We start from the raw sequence: 21,609 nt of genomic DNA on the forward strand, positions 1-21,609 counted from the left end.
TCCAAAGTGGTTTCTGAGAAACAGCAATCATTTAAGAATAGAATAAATATTCTGGGGGAAAAAAGGGACTATGGGCCACGTGCTTTATAAAAGCTGTATATTATATCCCCTATTTGGTGAGTAGCGATGCATGAATGCACTCATGGAGTTATTTATGCATTCTTTACATAATGTCTGGGCTCCTACAAGCACGTAAAGAGCTGCTCTATCTCTTAATTATTGTATCCTCAGTGCCGAAAATCTACAGATTAAAAATGAAATAATACAAACAAACAAAAAAACTGAACATATACTCCTGATGTGATATTGTATTATTTGAATAAAATAATAAGGAATTATTTACCATGCAAAATATTTTGAATCTTTTTTTTTAATATTAACAAGTGGACACTAAATGCTTGTTAGCTTAGAAGATGAGGCATATAAAAACAACAATCAAGAAAACATTGCTTCTATGCTTCTTATAAGACAAAAAGAGCAAATAGGGAATTTTTGTTAAGTAAGCCTCTTTCAAGGAATCAAAGGCTCAGCAAAGATTTAACTTCACCTTCCGGAACATCTACATCTGTACTCTGGTGCAGCGACAACAAATGTGCCCAAGGCTCGGCTTGACTCTGAAAGTGGCTTCTGAGTCATTAAGCAAAAATGGTGTCATGTTCAGCAGCATTTCTGTTAAATGCTCTTTATTGTCCACTAACTTTATGAAAACTGAATTCACATAAAGCATACCATGTAGTTTACTAGAATATTCAGTTAGCTATAACATTCCATTTTCAATCATCTTTAAATAACCAAAAAATATTTTCTCTTTTCTAAAACATACTTATAAAGGTGGCAATGGTCCTCAGAGAGAAAATCACTTGGATTTAATTTCATTCTCTTCTGAAAAAGTCTCTCTTCAATCTAAGAAATTCCTGGCTTTGTCCACGTAAAGGACGAAGCTCTCTACCACTGTTGTCATTGTGCATTCTACTGAGAGACCAGATGATTGATGGTGGCTAGGAAACACAAGGAACTTTATAATTGAGAAAGATTATCAAGTAGAAAGCAAAATGTGGAAAGTATACAGAGTCTACAAGACATTAAAAACAGCTTTTTCTTTTATTTTCGTTTGTGATTATGGTATTATGATTATGCTCGTCCGTTTGCACAGATAAATCTTCAGCCCACTGGTACTCAACTGTCCTCCCATGCCCCCCTCCCTCCCCCTGCATTTATCTGAAGATATTTTTTATTGTGACAACTGGACAACACGCTACCAGCATCTAGTGGATGCAGGCCAGGGGTGCTGCTAAACATTCTACATTGCACTGGACGGGATGACCTTTTTCCCCCTACAACAAAGCGTTATCTGGCCCCAAATGTCAATAGTACTGAGGTTGAGAGACTCTGCTTTACAGAGAGTTGACATTTAGATTGCTAGCAAAGTAAGTCAGTCTTAAAAGTCAGCCTTTTTATCTGGTAAAGCAAGCATCTATGCATGAGACTCTGGCCCTTGGGGCTTGAACGAGATCTAGGCTCACATCTGATAAATATGAGAAATGTTAAAATAAACCCTTTCTTTGTTTAGTTTCTTAATATATGATTGTCTGTAGCTATTAATCCTAGGTTACTGGCCAGAGATAGTTCATAGACAATTAAGATTAGGAAGGACCATGAGAGGTCATGAAAATGGTTTTCCCCCTTTTCTTATCTCTATTCCTCTAGTAAAGTGCATGCTGATGATTTCTGTGGTACCATGTCAAGAGGAAAAGGCCTCCGTTGTACTGTGTCATTGAATTCTGTGGGCACATAGGAGGGAGTATTTCCCTAATCTACAGAAAACCTCAGAGAGCCTTTTTACATATAACACACAGACACACACGCACACAACACCCCAACACTTATAAGTAGGATGTCTGTCTAAGCAAATAGCACCAGACGAAACAGCACTGTATGTTAGTAAGGCATCTAAAATGTTCATTTTGTAGATCTTCCATCTTCATCCTGTGATATATTTTGGGCTTATATGATTCACCCCATTTTGTGGATAGAGAAACAGTCCTGGACAGTTTGTCTGGTTTCATGGGAGTCGCCTGCGTTGTTGCAATTTTGGCTGCTATTAACCATCTAAAAGTCTCAGCATTTTTCATTATTTTCTATGTTTCATGTAAAATGGGATGAGACAAGTACTAAATGATATTTTATCTCTGGCTTTATGCCTATTCACCAACTGTGTGGTATGTAAGATAAGTAGGTTTCCCTGCCTTCCACTGGTGAAATCATCACCACTGTCATTATCAGTAACCATAGCCTGATATTGTTTCCTCTCAGAATTTCAGTAAAAAAAAAATGTTTCTTTTGTCTGTGAATTCTGACCACACCTTGATATTTCATCCCACTGGTTGACATTGGTGTGGATTAGGTTATCTGATTCCTCTTGGGTCAATCCTGTGGCTAAAGAAATCCTGTGTTCTAATTGGCCAACTTGTGTTACATGTTCCAGCATCTGAATCCTAAACCACAGGAACCCAGAGATGAGAGAGGGTGGTTTCTAAAGGCATATCAGAGAGCCATAACCAAAAAAAAAAAAAAAAAAAGAAAGAAAAAAAAAAGAAAAAGAAAAAAGAAAAAAAAGAAAAGAAAGAAAATCATGAATGTATGCTGGACAGGCTAAACAGTGAATATGACAATAATATTTGTACCTCCTATAGGTTGCAAAAATTCATGAGCTTGTACATGTAAAGCACCACACATCACAGTGCCTGGTAATATAAAGATTTAATCAAGCAATAATAATAAACATAACAGCTGGCCTTCTTTTAAATATGTACTACAACAAATATAGCTTGCAATTCACACAGAAAACTACTTGGATCTCAAGAAAATAATTACATAGCACTCACAGAATGTAGACGGTGTTTGGTGTTATGTAATCAAAGCAATGAAAGACGAAGGAAAAAAGTTACCATAATTGATAATCGTCTGTGCCATGAGTAATTTAATATTGTGTAAAACTCCAGCTTTTAAAATAATTCAAAATAATTAGTTATTTCTTAGCACTTTGGAATAAATAAATACTACCCAAATCAGAATTGCTGCCCAACCCTCCTAATATGAGCAGAAATGGTAGCTAGAGAGGGGCTAAGTATCAATCGAAGGGAGGGATGCTTCAAAGGAAGAGCCTGGAAGGGATATTTAACCATTTTCCCTTTTGGGGGGATCCATATCCATAAAGCTTAATAAGAACTAAGAGTGAAATTACTGCTGACTGTGAACTTGATAACGCCCCACTGGGAGTTCATTAATATCTCAACAGGTACACTGAAGCATTATCTTAATTGCACATGATACTTCCAAAAATTGCCTTTTACAAGTTTTGTGGCAACCTCCCTCTGGAACAAGTGTTAATACATTTTGTCTGGCTTTTCCTAGATGGGCAAATTCCCCAGGAACAAAGGAAGCCAATTCACTGACCTTGTCATAGGTGGCCCTATCCCATAAAGAGGAAGAATGTAGTATAAAGAGGAAAAAAGCCAAGATGCTTGAGACCTGTTTCAGGGAGACCTATTTCTTTCCATTTTTTTCTGAGTAAATGAAATGTTTCTTTTATTTGTGTAAATATCCAGGAATTTATTTTGATGAGAATTAAGTTTGTGTTTGTGTAGTGATGGCAATTTGGATTTTTAAAGCATTTATATTATTGTAATCTAGCACACATCTGGACTTGGGTCTTCAGTTATTTTAATAGATGTTGACAGTAGGATGATGCCTAAGGAAGTATATTTTCAAGCCTAGGAGATTCCTTTGCCTAGTAACAGTTGACTATGTAGTAATTGTGGTATAAAATTAAATTTAGAAGGGCTCAATCTTGTCAAAACTTAGAAGCTAGAAGTACATCACACTCATAATATTTTATTTTGTATGTATTATAAATGACATAGAATTATTTTCTCTAGATTTTACTTATTTATTTATCTATTTATGACTTGACAGTAGCAATGTTAACATAAAGTAAAGGCAGTGCGCTAGAATCAAGGACCCAGGACCCCAAACACTGTATTTCCTACTTGCTTCAGGCAGCCTGGTTCCTGAGAGGAGAGAAACTAAAGAGAAAGCAGGGCAGAATCAGCCTGTTTAAAATGACAAACCCTAGTGTGTCTTACAGTTAGACTGAACCCTGGGGCACCATAGTGTATGTTGTGTAGAGTTGTCAGGACTAAGGCTGAAGGGAAAAACAGAGGGCAGCCACTCCATGATTCTCTTGGTCCATTTACCTTTGGACTTCCATCCAAATGTCAGCTTTCCTCATCCTACATTCTAATCCCGAGGATTTCTTTCTTGGGAAAAGTGTGCCAAGAAAGGGTGAATAAAAGTGTTTGCCCCAGAGACCTACCTAGGGCAGGCATGACTCCCAAGTGGTGTGGTTTTCTCTGGCCACACCAACTATGTGGATGAGGGTTACCCCAAGAGACTCTGTTTTCTTAGGATTATGCCATTCATTCCCTGACTGGATTGCTCATTCACTCAACAAATGTTCACCGGTTACTTTTCTGTTCCCGGTACAGCGCCATCCAGTGAGGAAACGGTGCTGAACAAGGTCTTCACCCTCTGTGAGGGTGAGCAATCCCAAGGAAATGAGAGAACAATAAACAGGTGATTATGCAGCTAATTGTTTAATTAGAATTGTGACACTTGTTACCAAAGAAAACTACCTTTTTCTGGAAGAACTCATCAATTGATCTTCCTATACACTCACTGTGCTTTCTAGGATAAAATATTGGAGAGGTTAGGAAAGAGACTTGAGCTCTTCTAGTGATTAATGTGGGCCACAAATTAGATATAATTTAACTTCTGATGATTCTTTCAGTCCATCAAAATAATTCAAGCACAACCATCACTTTTTTTATTGTTGAGATATGAATATTCATGTCTTGAAAGTATTTATAAGTTGTATATGATGTGTTATACGTGTCTATTTTAATTATTCTTGAAATTGGTTTTCCCCGGCATTGTTTCTTTTAGATTTATAGGAATTCTTAGAATCATAAATTTGCATGAATATTTTAAAGGTTAAATTATGAACAAAGAGAATTTTTTTTAATCTTAAAAGTAAGATGTGGGGCCAACCCCATGGCTCACTCGGGAGTGTGTGGCACTGGGAGTGCAGCGGCACTCCCGCCGCGGGTTTGGATCCTATATAGGGATGTCCGGTGCGCTCCCTGGCTGAGTGCGGTGCGGATGACACCAACCCAAGGGTTGCAATCCCCTTACCAGTAATAAAAAGACAAAAAAAAAAAAAAAAAAAGTAAGATGTGAGTTTGGGAAATATTAAATAGGACAACTTGAAAAATGATGTTTTTTGTAGCTGTCTTTATTCCTTGTTTGCTTTTCCATTATTTAAAAATGGTCAGGAGAATTGACTCTACATAAATTTTAAATGATAACTTTGAGGCATAAGAAGTGCTCTGTCTCAAAACTTGCTTGCTTGGAACTGGTTTTCCATCTTGCCAGCAATGTCATTTGACTCATGTATTGGGAGAAATAATTAGAGAAACAAATTTTCTTTGAGAAAGAGACTTAGTGGGTGGAGATACTTTTTCAACTACCCGAGGACCCCAATAGAAAAGTGAAATTAGTCTTGTATGTAACAGTGGAAGGCAGAAAAAGTATGCAGGACTATGGAGATGCAGGTGTTGGCTGCCCTACAATGGGAGTGGGGGCCACTCAGGAAGAGGTTAAGCATTGTCTTTGGCGATGTTGTAAAGGCAAAGTGAACCCCAGATAGGGGTTTGGCAGAGAGTTTGTAGCTCTTTGAATTCTATAGTTTGATCATTTGACTACACTTCATATCTAAGGAATTCTTAAAAGCCCAGAAGAACTTAGGTAATGGCTCAGATAAGTGGTAGGAATATGAACATATAAACTAACTCCTGTATTTAAACCTATACAATTAATCCTCCAAGATCTGTTAGACTGACTGTCCAACTTCCATGATATAATATATCTCAATATAAAACTTTAAATCACTATAGTATTGTTAAAATACAACAAAATGAACTAAAACAACCACCATCATACAAATTAGGGACCAGGAAAAGTCAACAAAGTAAAAGACAACCTATGAAATGGGGGAAAATATTCACAAACCATATATCTGATAAGGAATCTATATCCAAAATATATTAAAAACACACACAACTTAATAGCAGAAAAACAAGTAATTATATTAAAAAATGAAGAATACATACAAATGGCCAAGAGGTATATGAAAATATCCTCACCATCAATGATCATCAGAGAAATGCAAATCAAAACCACAGTGAGATGCCACCTCACAAATGTTAGGATGGCTCTTAATGAAAAGTCAAAAGATAACAAGTATTGGTGAAAGTGTGAAGAGAAAGTCCTTCTTGAATAGGTAAAAAAAAAAAAAAAAAAAAAAAAAAAAAAAAATTATGGGATTTCCCTTTATCTTTCTCCTGAGAGAGAATGAGAAGTTGTGATACTAAAAGTATGTAGGACATTGGAAAGAACATGACATGGTAAACTATTTCAGGAAAGGAGAGAGAGGTGCTTAACTCGTATCCGACAGTGCAGGTGGATGAACATAGTGTAACGGAAGGGAAAGAAAACTATAAACAGTGGTGTTTTCTAACCAACATGATGTTCTCTTAAAAAGGAATTATAGCATGGGGCTTAGGAGTAAAGACTTTAGAGATGTACTTAAGGTGAATCCCAGATCTGTCACTTGCTCACATGTAAACTTAAGAGTGTTTTTAGATCTCTCTGAGCCTTAGCTTCTTTATTTGGAAAATCATAAGAACAGAAATTGCTTTGATGTGTTATTGGGAGGATTAAAATAAGATAATGTATTATAGCACTTAGCATGATGCCTCACACATAGAAAGAAGCTAAGGGATAATTTATATTATTATAATTATTTTGTTATTGTTCAAAAAATAGTTTTACCTAGATTTCCTGAAAAAGTACCATTCTGTGTCCCAAATAAAAATAAGGATGGCTTATATTGATAGCAAGTATAAAGGGAGCGCTTTCAGGAAACATGGCCGTAGATGATGACACAAAGATTGAGTAAAGGTCCCCAGAGTATTGTTGAAGAGAGTTATAACTTTATAGAGACAGGAAGACTTTGGGCCAGATTATCTAAAAGTTTCCTTGCAACTCAAAAGTCTCTTTCTGAATCTAAGGAAGTATACTATGAGTTCTAGCTAGGATTATATATTGACAAAATACAATTTTAAATAATAGCTTAATTCTTCACTTGATTATACATTTTTTCAAGACAAGAAATTAGAATAAGCACTAGTTTTGAAATGCTCACTGATGAGAAATAGGAAAAGAGAAAGCAATTTTCCCCAATATCTTTCATGGTTTTCTGAAAATTCTAGCTGAAATAATTGAAAAAAAAATCCTAAATATTATGATTTGCTTATCTGGAAATCCCAAGAAAATAAACTAAAAGCTATTAAAATAATACTAATTTTAACAAGGTGTAAAAATGTACAAAAATTAATTGATTCCTATATACCAGCAATAAACAAATAACAAAATGAAAATTTTATCCCATATATAATGCAATGAAAATAACAATTAATTAGAAATAAACTTAACAAGCAATGTGCACAGCCTACAGGGAAACAATTACAAGATTTTACCAAGAAAAAAGAACGAACAACTGAATGGATGAAAATTGATATTTTCTCATGGGAGAAGATAAAATATTGTAAGTGTATCAATTCCACTCAAATTAATTTATAGCTATAATATAATTCTCTTTAAATCTTAATTTTACTTTATTGTGAACATAAAAAAATGTATATTTTATATGGAAAATTAAGCACATGATCACCCATGGTCTTTTTTAAAAGAACAGTCATGAAGAAGGAGTATGTTGCAACTAACATAACCTTAAATATCCTAACCTTATAAGAGCTAAAATAGTAAAACCCTGGCCCAAGACCAGGAAGACAGAAAAATGGAATAGCAGAGAGTACACCCCAAAGACCCAAGAATCTTTAAGATTTTAGTATATGACAAGAGATGGTTTTTCTTGTCAGTAAAAATTGATTAGTTATTTAATTAAAGGTGCTGGAGCAAGTAGCTAAGCATTAGGGACAAAAAAGTATAGACTGATATTCTACCTTACATAACACACTGAAGTAATTTCCATGCAGAGAAAGATTTACATGTAAATCTTAAATATTTCTATCACTTGAGGGAAATACTCATAGATGTGTACAAGGACTTGAATTAGCTCTGAGCATTTTGTTTTGACTTCTAATGATAGTGAAAACTTGAAAATGGTTTAAATATGAGCAATGAAGTTTAGGTTTAGGTTAGGTGAAATGTTCATACAGCAAAATATTATGCAACCAGAAAGAGAAGCAAAGAGAGAAAAGAAGGGAGTGGGGGAAGGAAACGGTAGAAAAGACTAAAATCAATATTTTAATAATTAATAATATATGTGTGTGCTGTGGGTTGATTGAATTGTGTACCCCAAAGTCCATATATTAGAAGCTTAATTTCCACTGTAATTGGTGAGGGTGGGAAATTCTATTATAACTGAAAGGTGGAGCCTTGAAAAGGTGATTAGATTCTGAGGACCATGCCTACTGAATGGATGAAAAACGGTGGTTATGGGCATGGTTCTGAGGGCTTTAAAAAGGAGAGTGTACAAGGAGCTCTGCCATTTTCTGCCATGTGAGACCTCTGGGTCACTCTCAGCACCACCAAGGCTTTCACCAGATGTGTTCTCTGGACTTTGGACTTCCCAGCCTCTGAAACTGTAAGCAATTTTTGTTTGTTTTCTTTATAAATCACCCAGGTCCATGTGTTTTGTTATAAGCAGCAGAAACAGACTGATACAGTGTCCATACTCAAATATACACATAAAGACAATAAAGAGATATAATAAAATGTTAGCAGGAATTTAAAATTAATTTATTTTCTTGCTTTGTGTTTCTCTGTAGTTTTCATAGATAACATATATTGTTAACTTTCTGAGATAAAGCATAAACTCATTCTACACAGAATAGGTTATAGATGTTTTTAATCCTATATGATACTCATTAACAAAACCGTTCTTGTGTGATAGGCATATTTTTATGAAGTAAGAGAAAAGAATAATAAAAAAAGACGACCATTTATTCTTATGATAAAGATTAAAAGTGTTTTGGTCTACTAAATTGGATAAAGAAGGCTCAAGAAGAGATGAAATATCATTTTTATAAAACTAAAGTGTTATGACACTAAATTGTCTTCATGAAAAGATCAGTTCTCTATTTTCATAGAAGAATGGGAAGAGGCAAGGGTTTCAGTAGCAAAAAAGAGAAGACATAGATAGATATCAAGGAAAGCATGGAAGTTAATCACTAAAGATGACTAATAACCATTTGGTAAGTTGTATATACCAGTTATAATGCATACCTCAAAATAATTACTGTCCTATGTAGACTTTAACTCTTCCAGTCCTTCATCTCTATTGCTAAGAAGGATATCTTATAAAGGCATATTTTTATCTCAGAAATGAAATCCATTTGGTCTTCCATTCCTCATTCTCATATCATTATATGCACAGTGTAGATATAAGTATTATTGGGTAGAGGATTGTGTGCATCATCATAAATGGAAATATGGGTCTTAAGCCAGGAGACATTTCTTGTTTACACTGGAAGGGATAGACCGCAGATAGCAATCGCTTTCAAAGGGTGCGTGGTGATGAGGAAAGAAATCTGTTTCACCAGGATTTTCATTACTAAAATTTGGGGCACAGTTTAGAAAAATGCATTTGCATTGGGGCACTTCACAATTCTGATGTTTTACAGCAGTTACATAATTGCAGTTTCAAGTAGAGGGCTGGATATATCTTTATCAGCACTCTTTCAAAGGTAGAAAGAGATTTTGGCAGGGAAGGCATCTGTGCAACAGCATGAAGCTTTTACATTTCCACAAGTTGAAATTGATGGAAATGTATTGACATGCTTGGCTTCTTTCTTTTTTATTTCTTGTGAGGGAAAACTTCTCCCTCTCTCTTCCTCCCTCCCTCCCTCTATTTTTCTGCTCAAAGCCTTTATTCAGTTGATACTTTACCTAAAATTCATAACCTCTGCACTATAAACAACACATGAGTACCTCATTCTGTTAAAATATTTGCACTATCTTTACCAAGATGTTTAAATAGCATGTTTGAACAGCAGTCTGAGTGTCCAGCAAAATAACTTTTAGTGGCTGTGTAGTCACTGATGTGGGCAGAAATTGACCTGGACTCCAGTAATCTACTGGCCTTCCTTGTTCTATGCTTATTATTAAATATATTAGTAACAATTAAGCAAAGTATCATAGTTAAGAGTTCAGAGGTTTGCACTGGGCTGTTGCAGGTTTGAAGTAGTTCTCTCTATTTTACAGCTTTGTGACCCGAGGCAAGGTCATATTCTTCTTCTAAGCCTCACTTTCCTCTCTTGTAAAGCAAGTTAATGACAGGATAGAATAGAATATGGAATAGGATAAGACAGAATAGGACAGGATAATATAGTATAGTGTAGTGTACTACAGAGTGTTCTCTGTATAATGTATATAACACTTTTATAACATGACTGCCATATAATGAAGAGTTGAATAAATAGTAGATATTATTTCTAAAGCAATAATGATAGGAATATGTAAAAATATTTTCTGGCCTTAGGGAAAGAAGGATGCTTGTGACAACATATGTTGCAGGGAACTTGCAAAGTGAAATGTGGGGACTGGGTAATCTTAGTAAGGAAGAGGATACTATTCTCTAATTTAATTACTATTACCCCCATGTATTAAACACCCACTCTATTCCAGGCATTATGGTAAACAATGCACGTTCATTATCCCTGCCTCTCAGAGCAGCCTTGTACTAATGATGCAGTCAACTCACTGATGTGAAATAAATTCACCAGAGAAAACAATAGTAAACAGAAGCATCAAGCTCTGATCCCAGATCTTGTCAACCCCAAATTCCGTTTTCCTTCCACTGCCCCTCCCTAGAGGAGTTACTCGGGTAAAGAGACCCATTGGGAGAAACTGAGGCTTTCTCACACTGGCTTTGGGCTTTGAGTTAGGAACAGAGAGCCTGCCCCCAGTGGTCACAAGCGGAACTGGCTGGATAGGCTGCTTGGAAGACAGGGAGTCCTGTAACATCAGGGCCACGTGACCTCATTCTAATGCTGACCTAGAAGAGTTGGTGGAGAAATGATTTTACAGATGTGGTGACTAGCCTTAAACAATGACAAGGGTACACTTTAGAAAAGTTACACAGGAAGGAGACAAATAGGTTAATATTTATAGAATTTTCTAGAGTCAGAGAGTCAACTTGAGTATAGCTTTGGCATGTTTGGGCCAAACTGGGCTGTTCGGCTTAGTCTGAGCAAAAATCAAAACTGGCCTTTAGACATCTGAGATACTGTCGTGATAAAGCAGGGGTAAGTCCTGGGACAGTTCACAAGCAGAATTTTGTCAGAGTTGATCATTCTTACAGACAAATTAATTGTACCAATCATTGTCTACTACTTGCTAGAGTTAAGACATAGAACAGGTCTGTCGGGGTGAGGGTGAGGTGTTTGGGGGTAGTGTATTGTAGAGGTAGCTAGCATAAAGTTCCTGAAGTTAGGCCTAAGCCAGCTTTCGCATTGATGACTAATTCAGGGCTGCCCTTAGGGTACTTGAGATCCCAGGCAAACATTTTTTGCAGCTCTTTCTATATGTATATATAATTTAATTTAGCTAGAATCAAGTGTCAAGACTAGTTAGGTAGCCTAATATTACATGATTCTAAGAAATAAATACTATACTGGCTAAGTAATTTGATTGTTATCCTACTATGGGGCCCTAGGATGATCACCATAAATGCAAGTTCTAGAGCTCCTTGGGACATCTGGCTAATACCTACCATGTTGAGTAGAGGGCCAGAGGGGGCCCTAAAAGGAAAAGAAAGGAATCAGAGGCCCTTGTGGGCTCCACCCAGACTGGATTGCCAGCTCACTTTCCAGCCCCTAGAGGGGAATTTATAAAATTTCAAGGAAGGCTCTCCAAAGTGCAAAGACCCCTGGGGTAAAGGCCTCAGGGTAGGAAACCCTTTTGCCTAGGGCTAGGTGTGTCACTGAGTTACTTTACAACATTCTCGTGAGGAATAAATTGGATAATGCATGCAGCTTACTTGGGTATTTTTTTTCAGGTCATCAGCATTCAATCGATGTTAGATAGCTAATGATATCACCAGTATTCACAAGCTGTGTTAGTGCTATCTCTATATACATATATACATATAGAGATTGAACTGATCTCTATATACACTCCAATTAGGCTGTTGTGTTTTTATTTCTGCTTGCTTATAAGAAGTAAAGCATAATACCCAATGTTTGGTAGAATGGTTATAAATCCTTTTCTTCTAAACAACCATGACCCTGCCCTTGTAATTCGCATACTATCCTCATTCCCTCTTCCTAGGAGGAGACAATAAAAGGGCAAGGCACCAAAGACAGTACTTTCATGCTGCTAAGAAGTGGATGGTTGCATTTAGGTGGCCTAAAATTACACGGTAGTTGGTGTTTGGCAAAAGGCACATCCCCTTTGCAACTTAAGCCCTGTGTTCTGAATAAATTGTCATAAGTAAAAATGAGTCTCTCCCTTCCTGATGGTGTGCTCTCATGTGGTGCTTTCTTGTCTTTTCAGATCCCCCAGATTAGTTATGCATCAACGGCACCCGAGCTAAGTGACGACCGGCGCTATGACTTCTTCTCTCGCGTGGTCCCACCCGATTCCTTCCAAGCCCAGGCCATGGTAGACATTGTAAAGGCTCTAGGCTGGAATTATGTGTCTACTCTCGCATCTGAAGGAAGTTATGGAGAGAAAGGTGTGGAATCCTTCACGCAGATTTCCAAAGAGGCAGGTAGGAAGATATTGCAATGATCAAGTCGACCCTCTTCAAACGTCTGTGGCTTGTAGGATTCTCTTCAGACCTTATTAAATAAACACTATAGATAATCACCCGGTTCCCACGCTCATGTTCCCCAGGTCCTGAGAACTATGTCTGTAAAGGCTTCATTTATAACATTTTGTTATTTTTGGAGAGATTGTTAAATGTCTAAAACTCGAGTCCCTTAAGTACTAACAGAAAAAAGAAGAGAAGAAAATACGTACTAAAATTGATATCTTACTTCTGCCTAACAGGTAATAGGGTGGATTCCAGCCTGTATATGGAAACCTGAGAAATGTGGCTAGATGTTCCTCTCCATGGATGCTCTTCTTTTCTGTCCCTTTCCCAAATAGGGAGAATTATTTAGAATTATACCTTCCCATTCACAGCGCCTCTTTAATTTAAAGGATAACAGTGATGCCTTTGAATGACTTAGTCAGAACAAAATTATGTAAATTATCCAGGAAATAGAATGTGGTTAGACAAATAGTCTTTCAAACTTTAGATTACTTTGAAAATGGCAGTTCTATTTAGTAGCCCTTGAAGAGGACTCTTTCATATTTGTTTATTTAGCTCAACTTGTAAGTAATGGGTTCAAATGTTTGGCCAGCTGTCTTCCACTGTGTAGATTTTGAAAAATGAGACAAAATTCTCACACTTAGAAATCCTGATGTTAAATATTACAATTTTCCCATATGGGTATGTTGGATATAGTAACTATATACATATATAATATGGATATTCCTATACAGTTTTTATGCTATGATCAGGTCCTCAGTTTTGTTTGTAAGAATTTCATCCAATCCAAATTGTTATTAACCAGAACAGTTAACTGACTGTAAAAGCCAACAAACAAGCAAGGCAATAGAAACAGAGGTTTATTTTATGAAGAAAAGTATCACAAATCCTGAAGATATGGCTTTGAGAATTTGACTGCCAGACTTAAGACATACTCAGACGTACAATGCATCAGTGTATTAATGAGGTATCTGCACATGGTTGCTGGAAGAAGGGAGCTAGGGCTTGTTTGTAAATCCCATGGCTTTGATTCAGTGTGTCATCCTCAGCTGCAATTTCAAAAATTCACTGAATGTCTGGGTTATTCTTACACTCTTCCTTCTGACTGAAATACTCTTACTCTGAATACCATTGACTAGATGGCTCTTAATCATTGACAAGTCTTATCCTAAACACCATTTCTGGGTTCTCCCAAAGTACTTATCACATGTTAGCTTAATTTCTTTTCTTTTTTTAATTTTTTTTTTTACTGTTTTGTCTCCAAGACTCTAAGAAGAGACCACATCTGTCTCATTCACTTCTGTTGCCCCAGCTGCTATGTTCCTAAGGGAAACATTTTTAAGTGTAACTTAGTTAGAAACTTTCTGATTAGAAAAGAAAAGAAATCTTAACTCTGGCCTTGTGGATTGTCATAATTTATAGGACTCATAAAACAATTGACTTCATGGACCGCCAAAGAGATACCTAATCATTTTTGATGACTATGTTTTTTTTTTTTTTTTCTTTGTTTCTTTGAATCGAACTTTGATCAAAATAAAGCTGGAGGAGGGGGATGACTTAGAGAAATATCTAAAATATCAGCATAGAAGTAAATAGATAAGACAAGATGAAAAGAAACTATAGGTAACATAGTAAGATAAAGCTCAGCGATAAAGTTCACATACCGTCTTGCAGTACATAATTGCTACAAGTGCATCTGACGTTTAACACTGAACTTTGTACTGGATAAAGTAAAGAAAGAATACTGCTTTGTTACAAAATTTACAGCATTGATGAGGTCAAAATCGTGTTGATTACCCAAGAAAAGGCAGCTTTTCTTGCCTTAAGATCAGGACAAATGTTTCAATCTGAGTGGCTTTCCCCTTGAACATGAGAGTAGCTGAAAAGCCAGCTGGTGCTGCAGAAATGTGAGAAAACATTGAGGGTTCAGGTAATGTCTCAAAGATTAGTTTCTCTTCTCTTATAAATATTATGGTATTTGGCATGTATTTATAATTGAATTCATTAAAACTGTCATATGTGCAATTTAAATTAATTTACTTATGTGCTTAGCAAACACCCCTCCTCTCCAATGAGAAAGAAAGAAAGAGAGAGAGAAAGGAAGATAGAAAGGGAGAAAGAGAGGAAGGGAGGGAGGGAGGAAGGAAGGGAGAAAAAGAAGGGGAAATTACAATTTACATGGTGTGGGGTAAGTCTACTCATGCAGTGTCAGGATAACCTAGAAAAAACATGAGATTTATTGTCAGTTTCATTTCTGTGGACTTCTAGTAATGTGAGTACCTTGCTGCTCCAAAGGTGATTCTGCATTTAAAGATACATATTTATATTCCACAATCTCTAAAAAGAATACACCTTTTCTTTCTGGTATTCAGTAAAAAAACCAATATGTATTCTAGTTCAGAAAAAAAAAAAGAAAAGAAAAGAAAAAAGCTTGCTCTACTGGAATTTCTGGTAAGTACACATGTTTAGAGAATTTTAGGGAATTTTCAAGGGTGTTAAATGTTCACTTTTTCCCTCACCTGGTCACTGTAATATCTGACCCTGAAGAAAGATACAAGTTCACTGTATATGTGTAGGTGATGCCACGTGGCACAGAAATAAGCGAGCACACTGGTTATGGTGTCAGAATGACCTGGATTTGAACAGTAGACTCCCTCACTCCTGTATTGTAAAAATCTGGAAACATGATTTAATTTTCCAAGACTTAGTTTCTCATACAGAGAATGAGATTAATGATGCCTTCTTCATCATAAATAAATAAGATGGTGCATGCGGAAGCATCTAATACCCAGTAATACCTGATTATTTGCACATCATACTGGTTCTCTACAAATAAGTCGAATTATTTTTTTGAGTTTAAAAAGTTTGAAAATAACTTGAGTGATGGATGGTTATCTACCTGTTGTAATTACAATGTTATTTCTTTTATATTTTCTGAGTTACTGTTCTTTCAATGTGCTTTCATCATATAAGAAGCATAAGAAGAAAGGGACATGAGCTATTTGCATTGTCTTGTTTATGTGGAGTGCGTGCATGTTTGTGCATGTGTGTGTGTGTGAGAGAGAGAGAACACATAGGTTCAATGTTTCTGTGAACTGCTGGCAGACTGGAAGAATTTACTTCCATTCTTTCAGAACAGTTTAACTTTGAAGATTGTGATTCTTCTCTTTTATGAATGGCTTCCCCTTTTTACAATGCTTTAGTTCAAAATTTACTTTAGACTTAAGTCCTAAGGCAGAGACTACTTATAAACCAGAGCCTGAAGTACCTCCACAATGCACATAGTGGCAGAGCATGGGTAAGCTCTCTCTTATCATTTTCTGATGGAATAATTCAAGACAATCATATCAGAGAAATAAAGCCATCCTTTACCAGGGGTCACATGATTTGTTTCGAACATGGAAGCCTAAGCATGGTTTTTCTAAGCTTTCAAAGAAAACCTCAATAATCCTTCTCCGATGAATAGTCCTGGAAGACTTAAATGCACATGGATGTTGCTCCGTGTTGAACTTTCAAAGAAGACTGTAGCATGATTTTTTCAAATAATGAGATTTTGTAGAACAGTTATATTTGCATAAATTGCCCTGTTTATTTGAATGAATGCACATGCAATAGCAACAAAAGCAATTTATTGCTTAATATTGCAAGGAATGAGAAAATGTGCTTTAAAATTCAGGTCAAAGTAAATGGCCTAAATTAGATACAAATACTTGTTTTTCTAAGTGAGGTTCAAGATAAATGTGTATGATAGCATATGGCACTAATAAGTCCCAAATCCTTTGAACCAAATTTGATTCAAGAATTATAAGAGTAAGGACTACTTATATGTCTCTTTTAGTATGTTGGAGTATTTCCAGGGAAATCCCACAGATACAGCTTCACATTATGGCAACATTAGTAATGATTTGTCGCTGCTGTGGGACCACTGTGTAGGTCAACTTTTCAAAATCTGAAAAAAACATTTGAATTACCCTTTGGAGCTTCATGACAACCACTTAGTGCAGTTATTTCAATTGGTTTTATTAAGTAATGATTACTACTCAGATAAACTCTGGAACTTCTTTTAAATTAATACTTTACCTTGACCGAGAATATTCTTTTTTAGAATAATTAGGTGAAGACTTAATTGACAATTATTAATCATTATTCAGCCCTCAGTGTTTTAGACCTCAGGAACGAGTTGGATTTGCTTATTATGGGGTTTTATAGCATGCGTGCCTCCCTCCTCCACAGTGCAATGCTCTCTTTCATTGTGTGGGGTGGGTTGCTAATTGTCAGTTTCCCCCAGTTTATTGTAAGCTCCCTGAGGGCAAGAACATTGTCTTATGTCCTTATCATCTAGCATAATTCCAAGTATACAGAAGGCATTCAATTAATTGAGAAGGAAGGAAGAGCTGTACTTTTCCACTTTGCCTTTTAGGGAAAAAAAAAAAATTGATGTGTTTGCTGTGGTTTATTACAGTTGCACTCACCCTGAGTCTATGCTATTCTTCCCTCTGGTCATTCCCATATAAAACTAATTGCAGTACAGTGCATCAAGGCTATAATTCCCAATACCACCATCTATGTCAAATTCAAGGATTTCCCTCCCTTTTTTTTCTGACACATGTTAATAACTAGATGGATTATTTCTCTTACGAGGTGTTTGGTGGCCCTAGCTTACATATAGATATTAAGCATTTGAGGACTTATTTTCAAGACACAAAAGTCACAAAAACTCTTATAATATCATTTATCATTAGGTGTGGTTAAAACTAAACTGTAAGTTTCTCAAGAAGAGACTTAGTATTTTATTTGGTTTTGGATCCTTAGTGATTAGCACAATGCCTCTTCCGTACATTTCTCCTCCGCACATTTCTCCTCCGCATTATCATTACAATTACCTTAGTTCTGGGACTCATTTTATTCACCTTGATTTATAGCTGCAGTTGTCCATTCTTCCAGAATAACCCCTCCAATACTGTATCCATTCAGCTATTCAGACAATTTTCTAAAACCCAAACGAAGCCATATTGGTGCCTGTTCCTAGCTTCCCATTTCACAGAGCATTAAGTAAAAGATGTTTAGCATGGAATATATGGTCCTTTATAATCTGGTGTCTCCTTTAATACTTACCCTCTTTAATTCCCATCTCAAGCCCCCACACATATACTCTTTTTTTTTTTTTTTTTTGGCATCCGGCCGGTACGGGGATCCAAACCCTTGACCTTGGTGTTACACCACTGTGCTCCAACCAACTGAGCTAACAGAGCAGCAACCCCCACCCCACGCCTCACACACATATACTCTATACCCACCACATTCAACTTTCTGTGAGTATCAAGATATTCTACACCTTTACAAATGCTTTGCTTTCTGTCTGGAATGCCGACTAACTTCAATTTATTATTTCAGAACATAACACCTAAGAGAAAGCTACCTCTTTTTCACCCTTTCTTCATAGTCCTATTTGGGATTTACCTTTTTAACAGCACAACATTTTTAAGTCCATCTTTATAAATGAATGCATACAGAATGACCAATTCCACAAAGTTTAGTAAGAGAAGGAACCTGTATACCACTGTAGAGCTAAAAAGGCCATATATTCATGTTCCAGCCTCCTTAGAAGCTAGAACATACCCAGTCTCGGAAAATCAGACATAGCCACCATTCAAAAATCAAGACAAAGGGACACAGGAAGTGGGGGCAGTGGAAAAGTCATCCATTGACAACAGCAGCAGCAGTAATCGCCATTTTCCTGAGGTAGATGTGGTATCCAGCATCAGGTGGCTGCAGTAGTGCAAACTCCAACTCCCTATTTCCAGGAGAAAAGACAATAGTGCCTGGACAACTTGGTTCTGTGGCTTTTTTTTTTTTTTTTTTTTTTAGTTTTAATTCTGACAGCCTCGCTTCCCTTCAATTCTGTTCATTTTCTGTTTTTGGTTCCTTGGCCTCCCCAGTGATTCTGTGAATTATGAAACATAATTTAAATAAATTATTTTTCTGCTTAATCTAGACAAACTTGACTTCTGTTGCTTGCCTTCAGCCTTCCTTAATGTAATTAGGGACGTCTCTTCTTCCTTAATGTAATTAGGGGTGTCCATAACACCCTGTGCTGAACTCTATCATAGAATTCGTTGCATGTCATTTTAACCATCTGCCTAGTTCTCCTCTCCAATTAGAAAGCAAGGTTATTCAGGATAGACCATATGTTGTATTTGACTTTCAATACTCCACACTTAAGGTAGAGCCAACACAGACCAGGTTCAATCAACACACATTGAATTTATAAGTAATGTGTTAATGTTACAAGTGGTAATGACTGTGAGGCTGTAGCTGGTAAAAAAAAAAAAAAAGTTTTTCCGATTCTGATTTCCTAAAAAGATAATTAGTGTGCAATAATTAACTTTGTAGGAGGAAAAAAATGGTACAAGAAATCTGCTGATATGACTTATGCTCTTGTAATGTATATCCAAATACATTCTTTGTGGCAGGTACTGTTCCAGAATAATAATGGTAAATAACAATTACAGTAGTAACAATAGGAAAAATATCTCTGCTTTCAAAGAGTAGAAATACAAAAGTAGAGTAATGTATCCAGCCTGGGTGGAGCATACCTCAAGAGAAGACTCTGGAAGAAGGCAGATACTTAACTAAGCCCTAAAGGTGAGTAGGAGTTAGCCAGACAAGGCTGACCTAAGGAGGATTGTGGTTGACATTCTAGAAAGATAAAATCATGTTAAAAATCCAAAATAAATTTGTTTGATAGTATTTGAATTTTTAAATAATATAAGAGAAAAACAATTGCTTTGGAAAATTTTATGATTCTTTTATGAATGTGATATAAAAATTCTCTTCCAACCAACATGGAAACCATTCCAGAAAAAAATGCTCTGACTTGAGCTAAGAGCTTCAGTTTCCTGCCCTAACTCCTGCAGTAACTCACTGGGAACCAGCATATTGCTTCTCTGGGTTGCAAAATTATCCCATATTTTCTGAGAAAACTAGTCTCTCTTGGTTCAGACAATTCTCAGATGCATGTCATCCTAATTGCAAAGGATAGGTTCCTCTTAGGCAATAGATTGTCATTGTTGGCATGGCACTACAAATAGATTATGACAGAGTGCTTTTGCTGCGTGAAGAAGTAGACAGCAGAAAAGCATACCTCAGCTACTTCCTCTCGTCTCTTCCACCTACCTTCACTCCACCTGAGAAATATATCTGCATATAAAAAGATCTGAAGGTAAAGTGAACTCCACCTGTACTCACCTACTTGGGAATGACTGCCATATGATACCTGTGCTAAGGAGAGAAAGAACACAGGATTCCGGCATGGTGGTTATAGACGCTGTGAAAGAGAACGTAGCTCATCTTTAATGAGAGGGATAGAGACTCAAATGTAGAAAATTCTATTGAACAATAGAATTTCTTGGTCAGTGGGTAGGGGGAGAGAACATTGTTGTTCTGTGCTAGCTTACATTGGGAACTAATCATTTTTTTATAATAATATCATTATAACCAATAAAGTTTGGATGCAGAAAGTTTGATCTATTCTCCCTACTTAATGAGACTCCAGTCAGCCTTTAAGGTGATGCTTTCTCTTCCCAGTCTTTATAGAAATATTCATTAGAAGAGATTCCCATTTCTGAATCTCACAGACTCTAATAGGTATCAGCAAGAGAAATACATTTCTGTAGGAAAAAAAAAAATATATATATATATATATATATGGAGAGAGAGAGAGTGAGAGTGAGAGAGAGAGAGGAAGAATATCAGTTAGCTTCTAGAATTGGAGGGAATCATACAGAAAAAGGTTCAAGAGTGACCAGTCTAGGGTAGCTAAGATTTTCAGAGTAGTAAAAATTACTTAGACATCTCCTGCCATTACTGAAGTCTAGTGCAACCAATATGCCCTCCATGTGTATCACGGTGCTCAGATTTCAGTATCACACCAGAGAAAGTGAAATAGCTACTTGTGGCACTTGCCTTTGTTTCGGTTGTGGGAAAGTAGGGCACCTTGATTTTGAATCACTTGATTTTGTTTGGGTTGAGGGAAAGTAGGACACCTTGATTTTTGAGCCACACACAATGGGAAGAGATATTCCCCAATGTAATTCCAGTACTCTAACCAAAAGATAGATGATCACAGTGTAAACAATGCTGTCTTTTTTGATTGTCTTTGCGAGAGACTTGCTTCCCAGTGTCCCACCTCATTGGAAGAGGCAAGTAAAGGGGAGGAGGCTTTAAACTGTGCTCACACAGAAAAATGTAATATTCATTAAAACAGAGGCAGGAAGGTGAGCACTGAAATTAGTCAAATGAACAGCTCTGAAAAATAGGTAGACATTTCAGTCCAAGAAATATTATATTAATGATTTGTCGCTTGCAAAATGTCTATTTAATGGACTTCAGTTTCTTCCTAAATTATTTTGTATTTTGAGCAACTTGATGGATGTAAATGTAGCCTCTCTGAGCCCTATGCAAAGGGATCTGTTTTCCTTTAATTTGGCAAATGGATCCTTGTGGGTAAATCTTTTCAGAGATTATAGAAAATTCTACAAAGCCCCACATCAACTGCATTAGCACTCTGCAAACTGAAGAACAGCAGATGATCAAAATTTCTGGCAGTAATAATAGCCATCCTAAACACAAACTATGTTGACTGACTT

General features: G+C 36.4%; 1 protein-coding gene across 1 annotated transcript in view; it reads left to right on the forward strand.

The window, feature by feature from the left end:
- Positions 1–21,609, forward strand: part of GRM7 (glutamate metabotropic receptor 7) — a 782,386-nt gene that overhangs the window by 277,597 nt on the left and 483,180 nt on the right. The window contains exon 2 of the mRNA XM_063114276.1: positions 12,700–12,916. Within this exon, the coding sequence (XP_062970346.1) occupies positions 12,700–12,916 (217 nt within the window). The remainder of the gene's footprint in view (positions 1–12,699; positions 12,917–21,609) is intronic.

The sequence above is a fragment of the Cynocephalus volans genome, chromosome 11 (genome assembly GCF_027409185.1).
Source record: "Cynocephalus volans isolate mCynVol1 chromosome 11, mCynVol1.pri, whole genome shotgun sequence".
NCBI lineage: Eukaryota > Metazoa > Chordata > Mammalia > Dermoptera > Cynocephalidae > Cynocephalus > Cynocephalus volans.